We start from the raw sequence: 18,319 nt of genomic DNA on the forward strand, positions 1-18,319 counted from the left end.
CTGGGCGACAGAGTGAGACTCTGTCTCAAAAAAAAAAAAAAAAAAAAAAAAAAGAAAATACCTTGTCTAAGTATGTAGCTCAAGAATTAGATTCAACTTTACCAAAAATAAGCTTAGAAAAATAGTTCTTGAACCTATTTAGCCTTTTAGCCTCTATAACCTATTAAAGGTGCCAAGAACACGGTTTCAAACTTAGAAACTTGATGTGCTCTCAATCAGATGAATACAGACAGTCCTTTGTTTATATTAACAGTGATAGTATTCTCTATTAGCAAAGAGAAAGAGCAGACTGGATCTCTGTCGACCAATAACGGGGATAAAGCAGGCTTTAAAGTCTCCACTGTGGTTAAAAATTCGGCATGGGAATAACATTTAAAAGCCACAAGCAGCAGTGCTACCCCAGCCACTCACCGCTTGGTGCCCTTTGACTTGGGATTTTTGGCAAACAAAGAGGTATCAAGTGACTCCAGGGACTTTCCTTTGGTGCTGAAGAGTCTCTGGGCTCGCTCTTCTAGGGTCCTAAGGAGACAGGATGGCAAAGGATTTCAGGGTTACTTTACCACAGAGGCTCGCTTGTTTTTGCAGTGTGGAGCAACAGAAAAAAAATGGAATTAGAGCTACTTAGAAGACTGTGCAAACACACAGCAAATTGAATAGTTTTGATAGAAAAACCATTCCTTACCCGCCACATTTCAAGCCTAAAGCTAAGAGAGCAGATTTCAATCTGTCCAAACCCAGAGAGGCCAACTCCTGTACAAAGAAGAGAAAAATTACAATATTACATTAACAGATTTTTGGGAAACCCCAAATGCAGGCCAGAGGGTGGGTGTTCCTGAGGCTGTGGCAGGACCACACATTTCATAGCCAATCTGACAGTAAGTCTAAACTCTCCAGAGGACTGAATCTGTAATTATCTTCAGACTTAACCATACTGGTAGTGTTCCATTTACTTTACTACAGCTTAATGTAGTTAGAATGATTATTTCAGTTTCCCAAGTAGTAATTTTTTTCTTTTTACTTTGCTACTTTCTTTGTAGATGCTTGATCCCAAGAAATAGTGCCTTATCACAACACAACCATGGTATTAAAGACAGCAGAGCAGTCTTTAAAGATAGAAAAATAGACAGGAAGAACAGTACTACTGCTGAAGGAAACATACCTCCCAGGAGGAGAATGCAGAGAGGTCAAGATGGGCTCCAGCATGGGTCAGAGCACTGCTTGTCTCTTTCTGGAAAGAACAATATGGTATTTATTAAGATCCAGGTTTAGGCCAGGCGTGGTGGCTCACACCTGTAATCTCAGCACTTTGGGAGGTCTAGATGGGTGAATTGCTTGAGTTCAGGAGTTAGAGACCAGTCAGAGCAACATGGTGAAATCCCATCTCTACAAAAAAAACACATGAATTAGCTGGGCATGGTGGCATGTGCCTGTGGTCCCAGCTACTCAGGAGTCCAAGGCAGGAAGATCTCTTAAGCCCAGGAAGTTGAGGCTGCAGCAGTGAGGTATGATCATGCCACTACACTCCAGACTAGAAGCCAGATGGAGACTTTGTCTCCCAAAAAACAAAACAAAGCAAAACAAAACAAACAAACAAACCACCAGGTTTAGGATGAAGGTAAGGTTGGTCCACATTCTCTCCCTGGAGAGTTCAGGAAAAACCCATGTTTATCCCCAGAAGTGAGAATGTAGATTCCTAACATATGATCTGATAGGCTCTTGGTTGGCAGGAACCACGTAACAGTAATGATGTGATTGGTGAAAATCTGGGCACAGTCAAAGGCAAGTGGACCCTGACAGTCTTGCTCCAAAGTACACACAAAAAAACCTCACATACGGCCGGGTGCGGTGGCTCATGCCTGTAATCCCAGCACTTTGGGAGGCTGAAGTGGGCAGATCACCTGAGCTCAGGAGTTTGAGGCCAGTCTGACAAACATGGAGAAACCCCGTCTCCACTAAAAACACAAAATTAGCTGGGTGTGGTGGCGGGTGCCTGTAATACCAGCTACTCGAGAGGCTGAGGCAGGAGAATTGCTTGACCCAGGAGGTGGAGGTTGAGGTGAGCCGAGATCCTGCCACTGTACTCCAGCCTGGGCAACAAGAGCGAAACTCCGTCTCCAAAAAAAAGAAAAAGAAAAACAAACAAACAAAAAAACATAGCATACTTGGCAGGGAATACCTCATTGTCACAAGTGATACCAAGGAATTGATACCTAATGCCCTAAAGTGGAAGCTCAAGATAAAGGAAAATAATTACTTCAATTCCTTGGCATGTCCATCATTCACACCCCACTGAAGCTCACCGGCCATCCAGGAAAGGTTCCATTCTCCCATTTCTTCTCAAACTCAGCCTGAATCTTCCCAAAAAGTTCATTCTGATCTTGGAGAGGCTTCACTCTATCTGTGTAGTCCTGAAGGTACTCGAGCAGCATCTCTAGGTATCTACAGAGGAACATACAATGCAGAGAAAGCAAAAAGGGTTTCTATTTTTGCTATCTTGTTATTCCCTGTAGAATATATAGTACTTATAATTCTAGTAATGCTATCTTTTTAATGCTTTTTTTTTGTGAAACGGACTTTCGTTCTTCTTGCCCAGGCTGGAGTGCAACGGCACAATCTCAGCTCACCACAACCTCCACCTCCCGGGTTCAAGTGATTTTCCTGCCTCAGCTTCCCGAGTAGCTGGGATTACAGGCATGCGCCACCACGCCCGGCTAATTTTTTTTTTTTTTTTTTTGAGACGGAGTCTCGCTCTGTTGCCCAGGCTGGAATGCAGTGGCACAATCTCGGCTCACTGCAAGCTCCGCCTCCCAGGTGCACGCCATTCTCCTGCCTCAGCCTTCCAAGTAGCTAGGACTACAGGCGCCTGCCACCACGCCCGGCTAATTTTTTTGTATTTTTAGTAGAGATGGGGTTTCACCGTGTTAGCCAGATGGTCTCGATCTCCTGATCTCGTGATCCGCCCGCCTCAGCCTCCCAAAGTGCTGGGATTACAGGTGTGAGCCACCGTGCCCCGCGAATTTTGAATTTTTTTTTGAGACGGAGTCCCTCAGTCGCCCAGGCTGGAGTGCAGTGGCGCGATCTCAGCTCACTGCAAGCTCCACCTCCCGGGTTCACGCCATTCTCCTGCCTCAGCCTCCCAAGTAGCTGGGACCACAGGTGCCTGCCACCACGCCTGGCTAATTTTTTGCATTTTTAGTAGGGATGGGGTTTCACCGTGTTAGCCAGGGACGGTCTCGATCTCCTGACCTTGTGATCTGCCCACCTCAGCCTCCCAAAGTGTTGGGATTACAGGCGTGAGCCACCACGCCCGGCCTAATTTTGTATTTTTAATAGAGACAGTGTTTCTCCACATTGGTCAGGCTGGTCGCGAACTCCTGACCTCAGGTGATCTGCCTGTCTTGGCCTCCCAAAGTGCTGGGATTACAGGTGTGAGCCACCGTGCCCGGCCAATATTCATTTTTAAATGAACTTAGAATGGACATTTTTCCCAACATGTCATTTTGATTCTGACCTTTCCCACCTCCTTTTATTCTCATAAAATGATGCTAAATACTAAGGTCTTAATTACCTCACAAAATACAAGATTTCATTAAAAAGAAAATGAGAAAAAGAGGGGAAATTAAAAAATCACTAATCAGGGGAGTAATTAACAAAAACATAAATTTTTCACTTATACATCACACCTAAGCATCTCACTTCAGTCACAATCTGAGAAAGTCTAATTTTTTTCCCATAAAACTCCGAAAACACAGAAGTCCCAGAGTGGGAGAGTTCCTTATACAATGAGACAAAATTAAGAACAGTATGGGCATATAATGGAAGATGTGCCCACAGACACACTTTTGTTCACATCCAGAGCATCGCAAAGGTTTTAAAACCACATCATTCATAACCCCATCCTCCAATGAACCTGGAAGTACGCCTTCATGTATGCATTCCAGGCAACAAATTCAGAACTTCACCCTCAAAAACTTCACATTATCTTCTAATCAAATCCAGGAGAGACCTAGAAGCTATTAATGCCTACCTCTTATACTCTGCGTTCTTCCTTTCTTTAGGAATGTCAAATAATTGGTCAAAGATGGACAGGTATGTGATATAATCCAGTTTCTTCAAAGAGGGAAGAAATGACAAGAAATTCAGTTAGGTATTTATGCTGTAACAACTTAAAATATAATCTCCAATAAGTGAGATCAAAATTGAATGTTTTCTAACAAAGTAATAAGGGCTGGCTAATTTTTGTTTTTTTTCTGCTTTCCCATAATTCAATCCTACTACAATTGGAGTGTTAATTTCACTGGACTGAAGGAAAATATCAGACATAATTAACTTTATAAAATAAACATCAAGTTAATGAACATTAAACTAAAAGAAACATTTGTCGATTATTACCTAACGCTAGGGTCTTGGTTAAAGACTCTGACATCCTAAAACAAGGTCCTCAAAGGTGCCATTTGTTCACGCAAGTAACTACTTATTGAGCATCTTTGTACCAAGTATGGGGTACAGAAGACAACAAAACAGGCAAGGGACCTGACTTGCCCACATGGAACTTGAAGTTTGGTCACTGCACTTCTGGAACATTTCCTCACAACTCCATGAGGAATCTAATCATGTATATCTTTGTGATCCTTTTGAGATTGCCATATTAAACCTCATCTAGTCCTAAGCTATTTTTTTTTTTTTTGAGACAGAGTTTGGCTCTTACTGCCCAAACTGGAGTGCAATGGCATGATCTCAGCTCACTGCAACCTCCACCTCCCAGGTTCAAGCGATTCTCCTGCCTCAGCCTCCTGAGTAGCTGGGATTGTAGGCATGCGCCACCACGCCTGGCTAATTTTTTCTATTTTTAGTAGAGACAGGGTTTCTGCATGTTGGTCAGGCTGGTCTTGAACACCCGACCTCAGGTGATCCACCTGCCTTGGCCTACCAAATTGCTGGGGTTACAGGTGTGAGCCACTGCGCCCGGCCCGTGATAAGCTATTTTTAAACATCTTTAAGAAAAGACATTAAATAGCTTTTTGCTGACAGAAAGATCACGTTGTTGTGTCTTTCATGTACCTAGTATTGTTTGCGTCTAAACCAGGGACACCTAGAAGAAAACATAAATCTAGGTGGGCACAGTGTCTCATGCCTGTAATCCCAAGGCTTTGAGAAGCTGAGGCAGGAGGATTGATTGAGTTCAGGAGTCCAAGACCAGCCTGGGACAACATGGTGAAACCCTATTTCTTTGTTTTTTTTTTTTTGGAGACAGAGTCTCGCTCGGTTGCCCAGGCCGGAGTACAGTGGCGCCATCTTGGCTCACTGCAAGCTCCGCCTCCCGGGCTCACGCCAATTCTCCCGCCTCAGCCTCCCGAGTACAGGCACCCACCACCACGCCCAGCTAAGTTTTTGTAGTTTTAGTAGAGACGGGGTTTCACCATGTTAGCCAGGATGGTCTCCAACTCCTGACCTCGTGATCCGCCCACCTCGGCCTCCCAAAGTGCTGGGATTACAGGTGTGAGCCACCGCGCCCGGCCAGTGAAACCCTATTTCTACAAAAAAAATTTTTTTTTTTGGATGGAGTTTTGCTCTTGTTGCTCAGGCTGGAGTGCAATGGCGCAATCTCGGCTCACCGCAACCTCCGCCTCCTGGGTTCAAGTGATTCTCCTGCCTCAGCCTCCTGAGTAGCTAGGATTACAGGCATGTGCCACCATGCCCACCTAATTTTGTATTTTTAGTAGAGACAGGGTTTCTCCACGTTGGTCAGGCTGGTCTTGAACTCCCGACCCCAGGTGATCTGCCTGCCTTGGTCTCCCAAAGTGCTGGGATTACAGGCGTGAGTGGCTGTGTCCGGCCAGGAAAATGGTATTTATTAAAAAAAAAAAAATTTAAAGAAATCTTATGTAAGGCTGGGTGCAATGGCTCACATCTATAATCCCAACACTTTGTGAGGCCAAGGCAGGCGGATTGCTTGAGCTCAGGAGTTTGAGACCAGCCTTGGCAACAGGGCAAAACTCCATCTCTACACAAAATACAAAAAACTAGCTGGGCATGGTGGCACACGCCTGTAGTCCCAAGTACTTGGTGGGGCTGAGGCGGGATCCATCACTTGAGTCCAGGAAGTCTAGGATACAGCGAGCCAAGATCACGCCACTGCACTCCAGCCTGGGTGACAAAATGAGACCCTGTCTCAAAAAAAAAAAAAAAAAAAAAAAAAAAAAAAAAAAATTTATTTTGGCAAAGGTAAAATACGCTTGTTGTATTGATAATGGGCTGGGTACAGTGGCTCATGCCTGTAATCCCAACACCGTGGGAGGCTGAGACAGGAGGATCACTTGAGGTGAAGAGTTTGTGGCCAGCCTGGGCAACACTGCAAGACCCCATCTTTACAAAAAATACAAAAATTAGCCAAGTGTGGTGGTGGTATGCACCTGTATCCTCAACTACTCAGAAGGCTAAGGCGGGAGGATCACTTGAGCCCAGAAGTCGAGGTTGCAGTGAGCAACGATCACACCATGGTAAGACCTCATCTCAAAAATAAAAAAATAAAATTTATTAATAAATAAATATGCTTGTTTTCACTGTAGAAAACTTCATTTTGAATAGTATTTCATTCCAAGAAAGCGTATCACCTCTTTAATATTTACATAACAGTTTTAAAACACAAGGAAGACATTTTACAATGGCTTCATGTCTATGTCTACTAGTTCCAGTCTGATTCTCACTTCGAGAATCAGAACCTCTCTGCCCTTTCCCAGGTCTTACCTCAGATGCCTTCAGGTTAATGTACTTCAGGTAACAGTCATGGAGATCGAGATAACGACCATATCCCTCTTCATCTGTGAACTCCACCAAGTCTGAGGGAATCAGATACATCAATGATTCAGTTTATACACACCACTCTCTTGGACTTACCTTTTCAAATGGACTGCTTGTTCCTAGTTTCCTGAGGCAGCACTTCACCCAAATGTCCTCCCTTTGCTCACAATATAACCTCCAATAAGTTAAGTGAGATCAAAAGTGAGTGTTCTCTTACAAGGTAACAAGGGCTGACTCATTTTAGTATCGTGACCTAAAGTGAACAATCCTTGGCTTTCCAAGCCAGTAAATTTGAGGTAGGAGAGAACAAAATGAACATTGTGCGCCCAAGACCAATTTAGGATGTCACTCTAGCCCAGAAACCAGCAAAGACGAAACCAGCAAGAAATCCTGGCTATAAATATATCTGAGGCCATGGCTGCAAATCTGAGCTGTAATTAACCTGTACTTTTGCTGGTGCCGAATGAAATTTTCACCTCTACTTACTTTGTGCCTCTTCACTCGGATTCTCTCGAGCCTTCAGGAGCTCCTCAAATTCCACTGACATTGGCACACAGATCTGAGGGGAAAAGTAAAAGCTCAGGTGGATTTTTCTTTTTTGTTTTTGAGACGGACTCTGCTCTGTTGCCCAGGCTGGAGTGCACTGGCACAATCTTGGCTCACTGCAACCTCTACTTCCCAGGTTCAAGCGATTCTCCTGCTTTGGCCACCCGAGTAGCTGGGACTACAGGCACGCACCACCATGTTTGGCTAATTCTTATATTTTTAGTGGAGACAGGGTTTTGCCATGTTGCCCAGGCTGGTCTTAAACTCCTAAGCTAAAGTGATCTGCCCAGCTTGGCCTCCCAAAGTGCTGGGATTACAGGCATGAACCACTGTGCCCGACCTTAGGTGGATTTTTCAATGTAAAAGTTGCAAGATCACAGAAATGAAATACACAGAAAGTTGGACTTCTGATGATTTGGCCTTGATTTTTCACTAGGAAGCTACTACTGTTCTCCAATTACCTTGTTTTTCCCCACTTTTTTGTATTGTTTGAGTAAAACTCACTAAAGTAACACATGCTCACAAAACCTCAAAAGTCCACCTTTATTAATTCTCCTGAGAACAGGTAACCACTGTTAACAGAGCTTTTCCTATGCCAGTGGTTCCCAAACTTTGCTGCATATTAGAATCACCCGGGGAGTTTTTTTTTTTAATTCTGATGCACCTGATACCAATTAAATCAAAGGAAGGCAGGTATCAGTACATTTTAAAGATCCCCAGGTGGCTCAAATATGCAGAAAGTTTGGAAAACAGTGCTCTATATATTTAAATATATGTATTTGTACTAGTACATTCATGCCTGCATACGTTTTTATTATTTTTTTTAGCATAAAAGACTTGCTTCTGACACTTAGTGTATCTTGGGCATCCTTCTAACCAGTTATTTAAGCATTTATTCCTTGTTACCTTTTGACCATGGCTGGAATAAGGTGAACACATCAGAATGGTATTCATTTATTCTCTCTTGGTTAGCAGAAGACCTCACTCTCCATCCTCCAAGGGGGCTATGTGTGTGAGGATCCCTTCGTTTACCCCCACACTATGTACTGCAATAAACAGCCTCTATTTTTTTGCTGTTTTTAATCTCTTCCTTTTTCCCTGTGCTCCTTCAAATAAGTAAGCTGCTTCTTTTTTTTTTTTTTTTTTTTTTTTTTTTGAGATGGAGTCTCGCTCTGTCCCCCAGGCTGGAGTGCAGTGGCCGGATCTCAGCTCACTGCAAGCTCCGCCTCCCGGGTTTACGCCATTCTCCTGCCTCAGCCTCCCGAGTAGCTGGGACTACAGGCACCCGCCACCTCGCCCGGCTAGTTTTTTGTATTTTTTAGTAGAGACGGGGTTTCACCATGTTAGCCAGGATGGTCTCGATCTCCTGACCTCATGATCCACCCGTCTCAGCCTCCCAAAGTGCTGGGATTACAGGCTTGAGCCACCGCGCCTGGCCATAAGTATGCTTCTTTATCTTTCCCAATACCCTCCTGTTTCTCCCCTTCTTTTTCCTACCAGATTTTTTTTTTTTTTTGACGGAGTCTTGCTCTGTTGCCCAGGCTGGAGTGCAGCAGAGTGATCTCAGCTCACTGCAACCTCCATGTCCTGGGTTCAAGCGATTCTCCTGCCTCAGCCCCACAAGAAGCTGGGATCACAGGCGTGCACCACCAAGCCCAGCTAATTTTTGTGTTTTTAGTAGAGACGGGTTTCACCACGTTGGCCAGGCTGGTCTCAAACTCTTGACTTCGTGATCCACCTGCCTCAGCCTCCCAAAGTGCTGGAATTACAGGTGTGAGCCACTAAACCCGGCTGCTACCAGCCTTTCAAATGCATGTTCCATACTCCATACTTATATTTCCCCATTACCCATCTTTACCTTGTGACCAGATTTCCATTCCTACTACTTTAATGAAACAGCAATCCTGGCAGTTATCAATCAATAAGTTGACACCATGACTGCCTTTCTGAAACTCTCTTTTGCTTAACTTCTGTAAGGCAACACCACCTGGAGTGGTCATGTGACCTTTCTGATGGAAGCCTTCCCAGGCCCTTTTTCTCTTAACTACCTTATTATAAGTGAGCTCCAGGGTATATGAGGGCTAGGCGCGGTGGCTCACGCCTGTAATCCCAGCACTTTGGGAGGCCGAGGTGGGTGGATTATGAGGTCAGCAGATCGAGACTATCCTGGCTAACATGGTGAAACCCTGTGTCTACTAAAAAATACACAAAATTAGCCGGGCGTGGTGGCGGGCACCTGTAGTCCCAGCTACTCAGGAGGCTGAGGCAGGAGAATGGCGTGAACTCGGGAGGTGGAGTTTGCAGAGAGCCGAAATCGTGCCACTGCACTCCAGCCTGGGTGACAGAGTGAGATTCCATCTCAAAAAAAAAAAAAAAAAAAAGACAGAGTTAGGAGCATAATTTATTGGGGGGAGTAATTTCTGTGAAAGACAAAAAGGAGGAGAAAGCAGGATTAGGCCAGGATAGCCTAGACCACAATGCAGATTGGACAAAATCTTGACCCACCCAATGGGGAGCCGTGGAGCAAAGATAACTCATCAGAGGAGTCTCACAGTGGACCAAATTGCTGGGCCCTAGTACCCATACTGTGCTTAGTCACTGGCCAGGAGCTGCCCACGAAATGTGGCCTTGGCTTTTTTTTGAGATGAAGTCTCACTCTTGTCCCTCAGGATGGTGTGCAATGGCGCAATCTTGGCTCACTGCAACCTCCGCCTCCCGGGTTCAAGTGATTCTCTTGCCTCAGCCTCCCAAGTAGCTGGGATTATAGGCGCATGCCACCATGCCTGGCTAATTTTTGCATTTTTAGTAGAGATGGGGTTTCACTATGTTCGTCAGGCTGGTCTCGAACTCCTGACCTCAGGAGATCCGCCGACCTCAGCCTCCCAAAGTGCTGGGATTACAGGTGTGAGCCACCGCACCCGGCCAGCCTTGGCTTCAAAGCTGAGGGAGATGCTGAAAACACTGCAGTTGTAGGATGTCAGCTAACTATGGTCCTTGCACCTAAATGGCAAGTTCTTTCTTGAAGTGCATTTGAATAGCACATGTCCAGTTTCCTTTATACCTTTCCTTTATATGCTTTAAAGATAGGTCTGGAGAAAATACTTTTCGGAGGACATACCTCATTTGGGTGCTTCCGGTGGAATTCCTTTATTTGCTTGAGTCTATTATAGAATTCAGCAAACTCATTGGGTCCTGAAATAGCATTGAGCTCCTCCTTTCGTAATCTGCAATTTCAGGAAAATTTCAAAGATAGAGCACAAAGTCAGTCCTCTAACCATGGCTCCTCAGAAGCACTAACTCCTAGATTAGCTGTGACTGTCACTTACCCATCCTTATCATCATACAAATCCCTCAGGTTCCCACTGACCTCCATATACCTCTGAAAGGCAAATACAAAACCATCAGAATGAGGCAATTTGCACAAATGTAGAGCTAAGCAAACAACAAGGGCTCTCCAGTCAAAGCCCAGGGCAATCTCAAGAGATATGGACATGGTCTTAACAGTTCTGTGCTTCCTAGTACCTTTAATAGCCCTGTTTCCTGGTTAGTTTTTCAATAGCCCTTTAACAGCCCTGATTCCTGGTTAGTTTTTTAAGCAGGTCGATTGGAAGATTACCTAAATGATAACATTTAAGGGGTGGCTCCTATTTTTACATACCACCGATGCCTAACTTTCCCTGTAACAGACTCACCCTCTTTGGCTAAACACTAGCTCCCACCTAACATCCTCAAAGATAAAGATGATATTCACTATTTCAAAAAGCTTGACTGAGGAGTAGACAGGCTAAATAAACATTACATAGGCTTCCTTTGTAGTCAAAATATACTAATTCGGGATGGTACAGGTACATAGTCCCCTCCTCCAAAACTTTTGGGCCCAGATTTGTTTCAGAATTTGGAATTTTTAACTTCAGAAAAGGTATCACATATTATATAACAGCCCTAGTGGAATCTGGAGCACACAGTTCTGCAGTAAACCTTATACCTTATTTACTAAGTGGGGTAAATTAAAGACCATAAAAAGTCTATCACAGGTTCAGGCCAGTAAACCTGTCAAGTGAGAGCAGGTCAGATTTTGACACCAAATAATCACTCAAGGGGAAAAAAATAAAATCCTTGGTTTTCAGAGTATTTTGGGGCTGAGGGCTTGTAATCTGATCATCTCCTGAAAATCAGAAGGTCCAAGTAAGTCTTTTATTCCTTTTTAAACAGGTTTCAAACGTACCCAAGAGTAAGGAACGTAGTAAAATGAACCTCCATTTACTCATCACCTTGTTTAAAAATTTAAATAGCATCTTGTTTTTCTTTTAAGTAATAAATTGAACTACTACCAGACAAATGCAGTTTAGTAGTCCAAAATGCTTTAAAGCAGTATCCTGGGAGAAAAACACTAATATCCGGTATACATACATACTAATATACGGTATACATACATACATATATATATATATATATATTTTAAGGCAAGGATTGTAGCTATGCACCTGAGTCATGGACTCCTCATAACTATTGTTTGCACATCCAAGGGATACAGGATGCTGTAAGAACGGACACGTGTAAGCCGGGCGCAGTGGCTCAAGCCTGTAATCCCAGCACTTTGGGAGGCCGAGGTAGGTGGATCACGAGGTCAGGAGTTCGAGACCAGCCTGACCAACATGGTGAATCTCCGTCTCTACTAAAAATACAAAAATTAGCTGGGCGTGGTGGCGAGCGCCTGTAATCCCAACTACTCCGGAGGCTGAGGCAGGAGAATCGCTTGAACTCGGGAGTCGGAGGTTGCAGGGAGCCGAGACCGCGCCTGGGCAACAGAGCGAGACTCCGTCTTAAAAGAAAAAAAAAGGGGGGGCACCTTTCCGATTAACGAAGAATGCGTAAGAGTTCCCCATTCAGAGAACTGAGGAAGCACCCTTACATTCGGCAGCCTGTGGATATCTGTCTAGGCAGAGAGCTCGCGACTGGCCAATCCGGTTACCTTTGGCCAGTGCTCATGCTGAGACCCCGCACTTCACTTCCCCTCTCTTTTCCCGCCCTCGCCAACCCAAAGAGTGACAGACAGCTGGGCACTCACATCTTGCATGGCCCGAGTGCGGTGATCAGAATTGATCTGGTCCCGGAGCTGAAAAAGCAAACGGTGACACAAACGCCGTTAGCTCGCGTTCTGGAATAGAAAAGGCCGCCTGAGGGCGGAGCTTACCCGCTCAGGTTTTATCCGCTCAGGTTTTAGCAGCTGAGGAAGAAAGGCCTCTGGGGCTCTGGACCCCGGGAGGAGGTTACCAAGACCGGAGCTCGGAGAGGGAGCCCCGGAGGAGGCAGGAGGCGGAGTGCGGGGAGGCGCTGAGGGCCAAAGCAAGCTCTCAGAGGTCAAACACGGGATGGAGGCCCATGCCCCTGCCGCAGCCCCTGCTCAGGCCCCACTCACCGTGGACTTCTTAGTGAGCATCTCTTTAGCCATGACGTCCATGAGCCGTTCCTTCTCCTCATGATAGCGCCGCTGCTGCTCCAGTATTGTCTCCATCTTCCCTTAGCCGCAGCCTCCCAATTCAGACCACCTACACGGCCGGAAGCAACTCCTGCCGCCCGGCGCGCCTGAGTCCCCACGTTGCGCATCCAGCTGCATCAAAGTTCCGCGAGTGCCGGAAGTGCCCGGGGACTTAGGAAAACATGAGCACCACAAGGAAGGCCAGTCTATGTTATGGAGATGGCGACAGTGCCACCTACTGGTGGGAGGTGTGGTGGAGCGATGCCGAGAGGTTTGCAGATACCTCCAGGGGGCATAGGAAAACCCAAGAGCCCGAGGTTCAGCGGACCGCTTCCTGGGGCTTGCTGGGGCCGGTTGGGCGGGCAGGTACACTGTGGGGACTGCGCAAGCAGTTGGAGTGCGGCTGGGAGATGGGAAACCGGAACTTAAGGACGCAGCTTTCAGCGTAAATTATGAGAACATTTTCTGCTTCTCTGGACTTCAGCACCTTTCTTAGTAAAATGGGAATAGTGGGGTTTTGCTGGTGGTGTTTTTAAAGAAATTCACATGTGAGGCTGGGCGCGGTAGCTCACGCCTGTAATCCAGCACTTTGGGAAGCCGAGGCGGGCGGATCACTTGAGGTCAGGGGTTCGAGACCAGCCTGGCCAACATGGTGAAACCCCGTCTTTACTAAAAACAAACAAACAAAAATTAGCCGGGCGTGGTGGCACACACCTGTAGTCTCAGCTACTCCGGAGGCTGAGGCAGGAGAATCTCTTGAACCTGGGAAGCAGAGATTGCAGTGAGCTGAGATCGTGCCACTGCACTCCAGCCTGGGCAACAGAATGAGACTCAGTCTCAAAAAAAAAAAAAAAAAAAAAAAAAAAAAAGGAAGAAAGAAATTCACGTGTAGAAACGACTTGTCTATCGGCAGGGAATATGTTAAATAAAATACTGTGCATCCAACGGGCCAACGAGGTCAGATCAAGACCATCCTGTCTAACATGGTGAAACCCTGTCTCTACTAAAAATACAAAAAATTAGCCGTCATGGTGGCACACGCCTGTAGTCACAGCTACTCGGGAGGCTGAGGCAGGAGAATCGCTTGAACCCAGGAGGCAGACATTGCAGTGAGCTGAGATCAAGCCACTGCACTCCAGCCTGGGCGACAGAGACAGACTCCGTCTCAAAAAAAGTAAAATAAAATAAAATACTGTGCATCCAAGCAGAGGAAGACCAGCTGTGAAATGCTATACAGCCTTAAAAAAAAAAAAAAAAAAAAAAAAAAAAGATTGTGTCTATATATCTTCACTTGTAGGTAGAGAAATGCAAACATGTCCATGTGTTCACATGTTCACGGAGGCATTATTCATAATAGACAAAAACTGGATGCAACCCAAGAGTCTATTAACTGGCAAATGGATAAAGTGTGGTATATCTATACAGTACAATGGAACATTATCCTGCAATAAATGAATACTACAATGATGAACCATGAAAGCATCATGCTAAGTGAAAGAAGCCAGATAGAAAAACAACAGTGTATGTTCAGATAAAATGTCCAGAACGGTGTTAAAAGAAAAACACTGGTGCTCACTATGGCAGCACATATACTAAAATTGGAACCATACAGAGATTAGCATAGCCCCTGCGAAACAAAAAAACCAAACCAAAAACACCGGTTACAGCTTGGCCTTTGCCTTATTTGAACACGGTTTGCATAGTTTGCCATTTGATTGGCCAAAACTCGGTGATTGGCAAAGGGTAGGCTATGGTGTGTTTACAACTCCATTTAGGTTATAGTTCACCATATACAGAGAAACCTTTAGGCTAAATTTAAAATATGTAAGGAAGCAGCTTTAGGCTAAACTTGATTTAACAAAGGCAAATCTATGGAGGCAGAAAGTATATGAGTGGTTGCTTGTGACCGGCGGAGAGATTGGAAGTGATTACAAATGCGCACAAGAAATCCATTTTGGACAGATAGCAATGTTCTAAAATTGGATTGAATACAGTTGCATAACTCTATTCACTTTACTAAAATTAATTGCACTGTAGTGTTAAAATGGGTGAATTTTATGGTATATAAATTATACTTCAATAAAACTGTTAAAAACTCTATATGAACTCACATGGAGAGATGGCCACACAAACTGAAAAAAGCTAGATGCACAAGTGTGTATAAAAATAGATGTGCAAAGAGATTATTTCTGTAAGGATATCCAAGTAACAGTAAACAGTGGTTGTTCCTGAGCAGACAGCCTTGGAGATCTGATATGGGAGATTTTTCTTTGTATACACCCCAAGCACAGCATGAAAAGTTATTTTTAAACACACTTTTTCAATTTAAAAATTAATTTAAAACTGAAAATACATATGTGCACATTTATGTTTAACAAAAAAGAATGAGGACATAATACATCACATTATTAGTAATTTACCTATTGTTCACTTTTTTCTTTTTCTTTTTTTGATAGGGTCTCTCTCTGTTGCCCCAGGCTGGAGTACAGTGGCATGATCATGGCTCACTGCAGCCTCCACCCCTGGGGCGCCCACATGTGGGGGCCACCACCCTGGTTAATTTTCTTTTTCCCCACGCAACAAAAGCCACATTTAAAGTTTTGTTTTGGGAGTCTCGATCTGTCGCCAGACTGGAGTGCGGGGGCGTGATCTCAACTCACGGCAACCTCCACCTCCCGTGTTCAAACGATTCTCCCGCCTCAGCCTCCTGAGTAGCTGGGATTACAGGTGCATGCCATCACACCTGGCTTATTTTTGTATTTTTAGTAGAGACGGGGTTTTGCTCTGTTGGCCAGGCTGGTCTTGAACTCCTGACCTCAGGGTGATCTGCATGCCTTAGCCTCCCAAAATGCTGGGATTACAGGTGTGAGCCACTGCACCCAGTCAAGGATTTGTTTGTTTGTTTGTTTTGAGACAGGGTCTTGCTGTGTCATCCAAGCTGGAACGCAGTGGCACGATCTTGACTCACTGCAACCTCCGCCTCCTGGGTTCAAGCATTCTGCCTCAGTCTCCCTAGTAGCTGGGATTACAGGTGTGTGGCACCATGCCCAGCTACTTTTTGTATTTTTAGTAGGGATAGGGTTTTGCTCTGTTGGCCAGGCTGGTCTTGAACTCCTGACCTCAGGGTGATCCGCCCACCTTGGCCTCCCAAAATGCTGAAATTACAGGCATGAGCCACTACACCAGGCCGAGGTTTTTATGTTTTTTGAGACAGGGTCTTGCCAAGCTGGAGTGCAGTAGCATGATCTTAGCTCACTGCAGCCTCGACCTCCTGGGCTAAAGCTATCCTCCCACTTCAGCCTCCTGAGTAGCTGGGACTATAAGTGCGCGCCACTACACCCTCCTAGTTTTTGTGTTTTTTGTAGAGACAGGGTTTTTTTGCCATGTTGCCCAGGCTGGTCTCAAACTCCTGGACTCAAGCGATCTTCCTGCGTTGGCCTCCCAAAATGCTGGGATTATAGGCATGAGTCACCAGACCTGCTGTAATTTTTTTTGTTTGTTTGTTTTTGTTTTGCTTTTGTTTTTTACTAGAGATGAGGTCTCACTGTGGTGCCCAGGCTGGTCTGCAACTCCTGAGCTCAAGCAATCCTCCTGCCTTGGCCTCCCAAAGTGCTGCGATTACAGGCATGAGCCACTGCACCCAGCCCAATTTGTCTACAATAAACATGAATTACTTTTTGTTTCTAAAAGTTTGAAAACAGGCTGGGTGCGGTGGCTCACGCCTGTAATCTCAGCACTTTGGGAGGCCAAGCTGGGAATTTCGCTTAAAGCCAGGAGTTCTAGAACAGTCTGGGCAACATAGCGAGACCTCATCTCTACAAAAAAATAAGAAAATTAGCTGGGCTTGCTGGCACTTGCCTGTACTCCCAGCTACATGGGAGGCTGAGGCAGGAGGATCACTTGAGCCCAGGGGTTCGAGGTTATAGTGAGCTATGATCATGCCACTGTACTCCAAGCCTGGGTGACATGGTCTCAAAAAAGAAAAAAAAAATGTTTGAAAAAACGGAGGCCGGGCATGGTGACTCACGCTTGTAATCCCAGCACTTTGGGAGGCCGAGGTGGCAGATCACAAGGTCAAGAGATCGAGACCATCCTGGCCAACATGGTGAAACCCCTGTCTCTACTAAAAACACAAAAAAATTACTGGGCGTTGTAGCGCATGCCTGTAGTCCCAGCTACTTGGGAGGCTGAGACAGGAGAATCACTTGAACCCAGGAGGTGGAGGTTGCAGTGAGCCGAGATCACGCCACTGCACTCCAGCCTGGCGATAGAGTGAGGCTCTGTCTAAATAAATAAATAAATATAAAATTGAAATAACGACCTGTGTTCTGCCCACTCATGGGGGTGTTACGAGGATCTTATTTGTATATCGGAAATTTAAGCAGGACTGCCAAGCTTAGGGAAAGGAACCAGTCACAGTGCATCTGGGGCTTTTCCTGGGACATTAGGAAAGAGGTAAAGTAGAAATCTCCATTCAGGGAGTGTGGAGACTCAGCAAATATTTTTTGTTTTGTTTTGTTTTTTGGGGGTATAAACTTCGGTATTTCTTGAATATGAGATGCCATCAAATGTAAACTCAGTATTATTTTATGCTTTACTAAGGAAGAGAGAAAAAATTGTCAATTAAACAATGACACATCTTTGATTATACGTCTGGGTTTCTTCTTTTTTTAAGATGGAGTTTTGCTCTTGTCCCCCAGGCTGGAGTGCAGTGGCGCGATCTTGGCTCACTGCAACTTCCACCTCCGGATTCAAGTAATTCTCCTGCCTCAACCTCTGGAGTAGCTGGGATTACAGGTGCCCACCACCACACCCAGCTAATTTTTGTATTTTTAGAAGAGGTGGGGCTTCATCATGTTATCCAGGTTGGTCTCAAACTCCTGACCTCAGGTGATCCACCCGCCTCGGCCCCCCAAAGTGCTGGGAGGCGTGAGCCACTGCGCCTGGCCTTGATTATATGTCTGGGTTTCTAAGATGTTAAGTCTGAAAAATGTTTATATTGAAATAAATCAAACAGTTTCGTGGCTGTACATCTCTTACTTCCCGTGAGGTGGGTGGACTGCCTTACCACCACCATCCTCCAGTCACTCTGTCTCAAACCTGATGCCTTTCTGCCCCTAAATGTTTCTCCATCCCCACTCCAGGCAGTAAGTCTTGCCTTTTCCATTCGAGCTGCTACCTGCTGCAAGCTGTCTCACCTGGACCACTACACTGGCCTCCAAACCAGCCTGCTCATCTTACCCCTCCACTCCATTATTCATGCTGCAGCCAGCATGATCTTTCTACAACTCCGCTCACCCCAGGCCCCTGCTTAAACAGTTCCATAGGCTGCATTTCCTGCAGGGTGAGGTCTGTGCAACTTGGCATTCAGCTTTTAAGGACCTGGGCTCTGCCTGCCATTTTACTCTCCTGGCACTTCCTCCAAATGGAATTACTTGCTACTTCCCCAAAGCACCGTATGTTCTCAGACCTCCAGGCCTTTGCACCAGTTGT

At 45.3% G+C, this 18,319-nt stretch overlaps 4 protein-coding genes and 1 pseudogene across 4 annotated transcripts in view; 4 read left to right on the top strand and 1 right to left on the bottom strand.

The window, feature by feature from the left end:
• UTP11 (UTP11 small subunit processome component) overlaps positions 1-18,319 on the top strand; it is a 594,364-nt gene that overhangs the window by 545,066 nt on the left and 30,979 nt on the right. The window lies entirely within an intron of this gene.
• The window catches only part of NDUFS5 (NADH:ubiquinone oxidoreductase subunit S5), a 1,192,795-nt gene that overhangs the window by 138,689 nt on the left and 1,035,787 nt on the right, over positions 1-18,319 (top strand). The gene's annotated exons all lie outside the window — the stretch shown is intronic.
• The window catches only part of SF3A3 (splicing factor 3a subunit 3), a 592,026-nt gene that overhangs the window by 22,114 nt on the left and 551,593 nt on the right, over positions 1-18,319 (bottom strand). The window contains exons 2-12 of the mRNA XM_050799141.1: positions 12,767-12,982; positions 12,416-12,463; positions 10,674-10,726; positions 10,466-10,571; positions 7,288-7,360; positions 6,748-6,839; positions 4,028-4,110; positions 2,301-2,439; positions 1,160-1,228; positions 683-750; positions 412-519 (exon numbers count right to left, since the gene is read on the bottom strand). Of these exons, the coding sequence (XP_050655098.1) occupies positions 412-519; positions 683-750; positions 1,160-1,228; positions 2,301-2,439; positions 4,028-4,110; positions 6,748-6,839; positions 7,288-7,360; positions 10,466-10,571; positions 10,674-10,726; positions 12,416-12,463; positions 12,767-12,862 (935 nt within the window). The 5' untranslated portion in view covers positions 12,863-12,982. The remainder of the gene's footprint in view (positions 1-411; positions 520-682; positions 751-1,159; positions 1,229-2,300; positions 2,440-4,027; positions 4,111-6,747; positions 6,840-7,287; positions 7,361-10,465; positions 10,572-10,673; positions 10,727-12,415; positions 12,464-12,766; positions 12,983-18,319) is intronic.
• AKIRIN1 (akirin 1) overlaps positions 1-18,319 on the top strand; it is a 1,026,732-nt gene that overhangs the window by 3,793 nt on the left and 1,004,620 nt on the right. The window lies entirely within an intron of this gene.
• LOC126944920 (uncharacterized) lies at positions 14,395-14,490 on the top strand (annotated as a pseudogene).

The sequence above is a fragment of the Macaca thibetana genome, chromosome 1 (assembly GCF_024542745.1).
Source record: "Macaca thibetana thibetana isolate TM-01 chromosome 1, ASM2454274v1, whole genome shotgun sequence".
Taxonomy (NCBI): Eukaryota; Metazoa; Chordata; class Mammalia; order Primates; family Cercopithecidae; genus Macaca; species Macaca thibetana.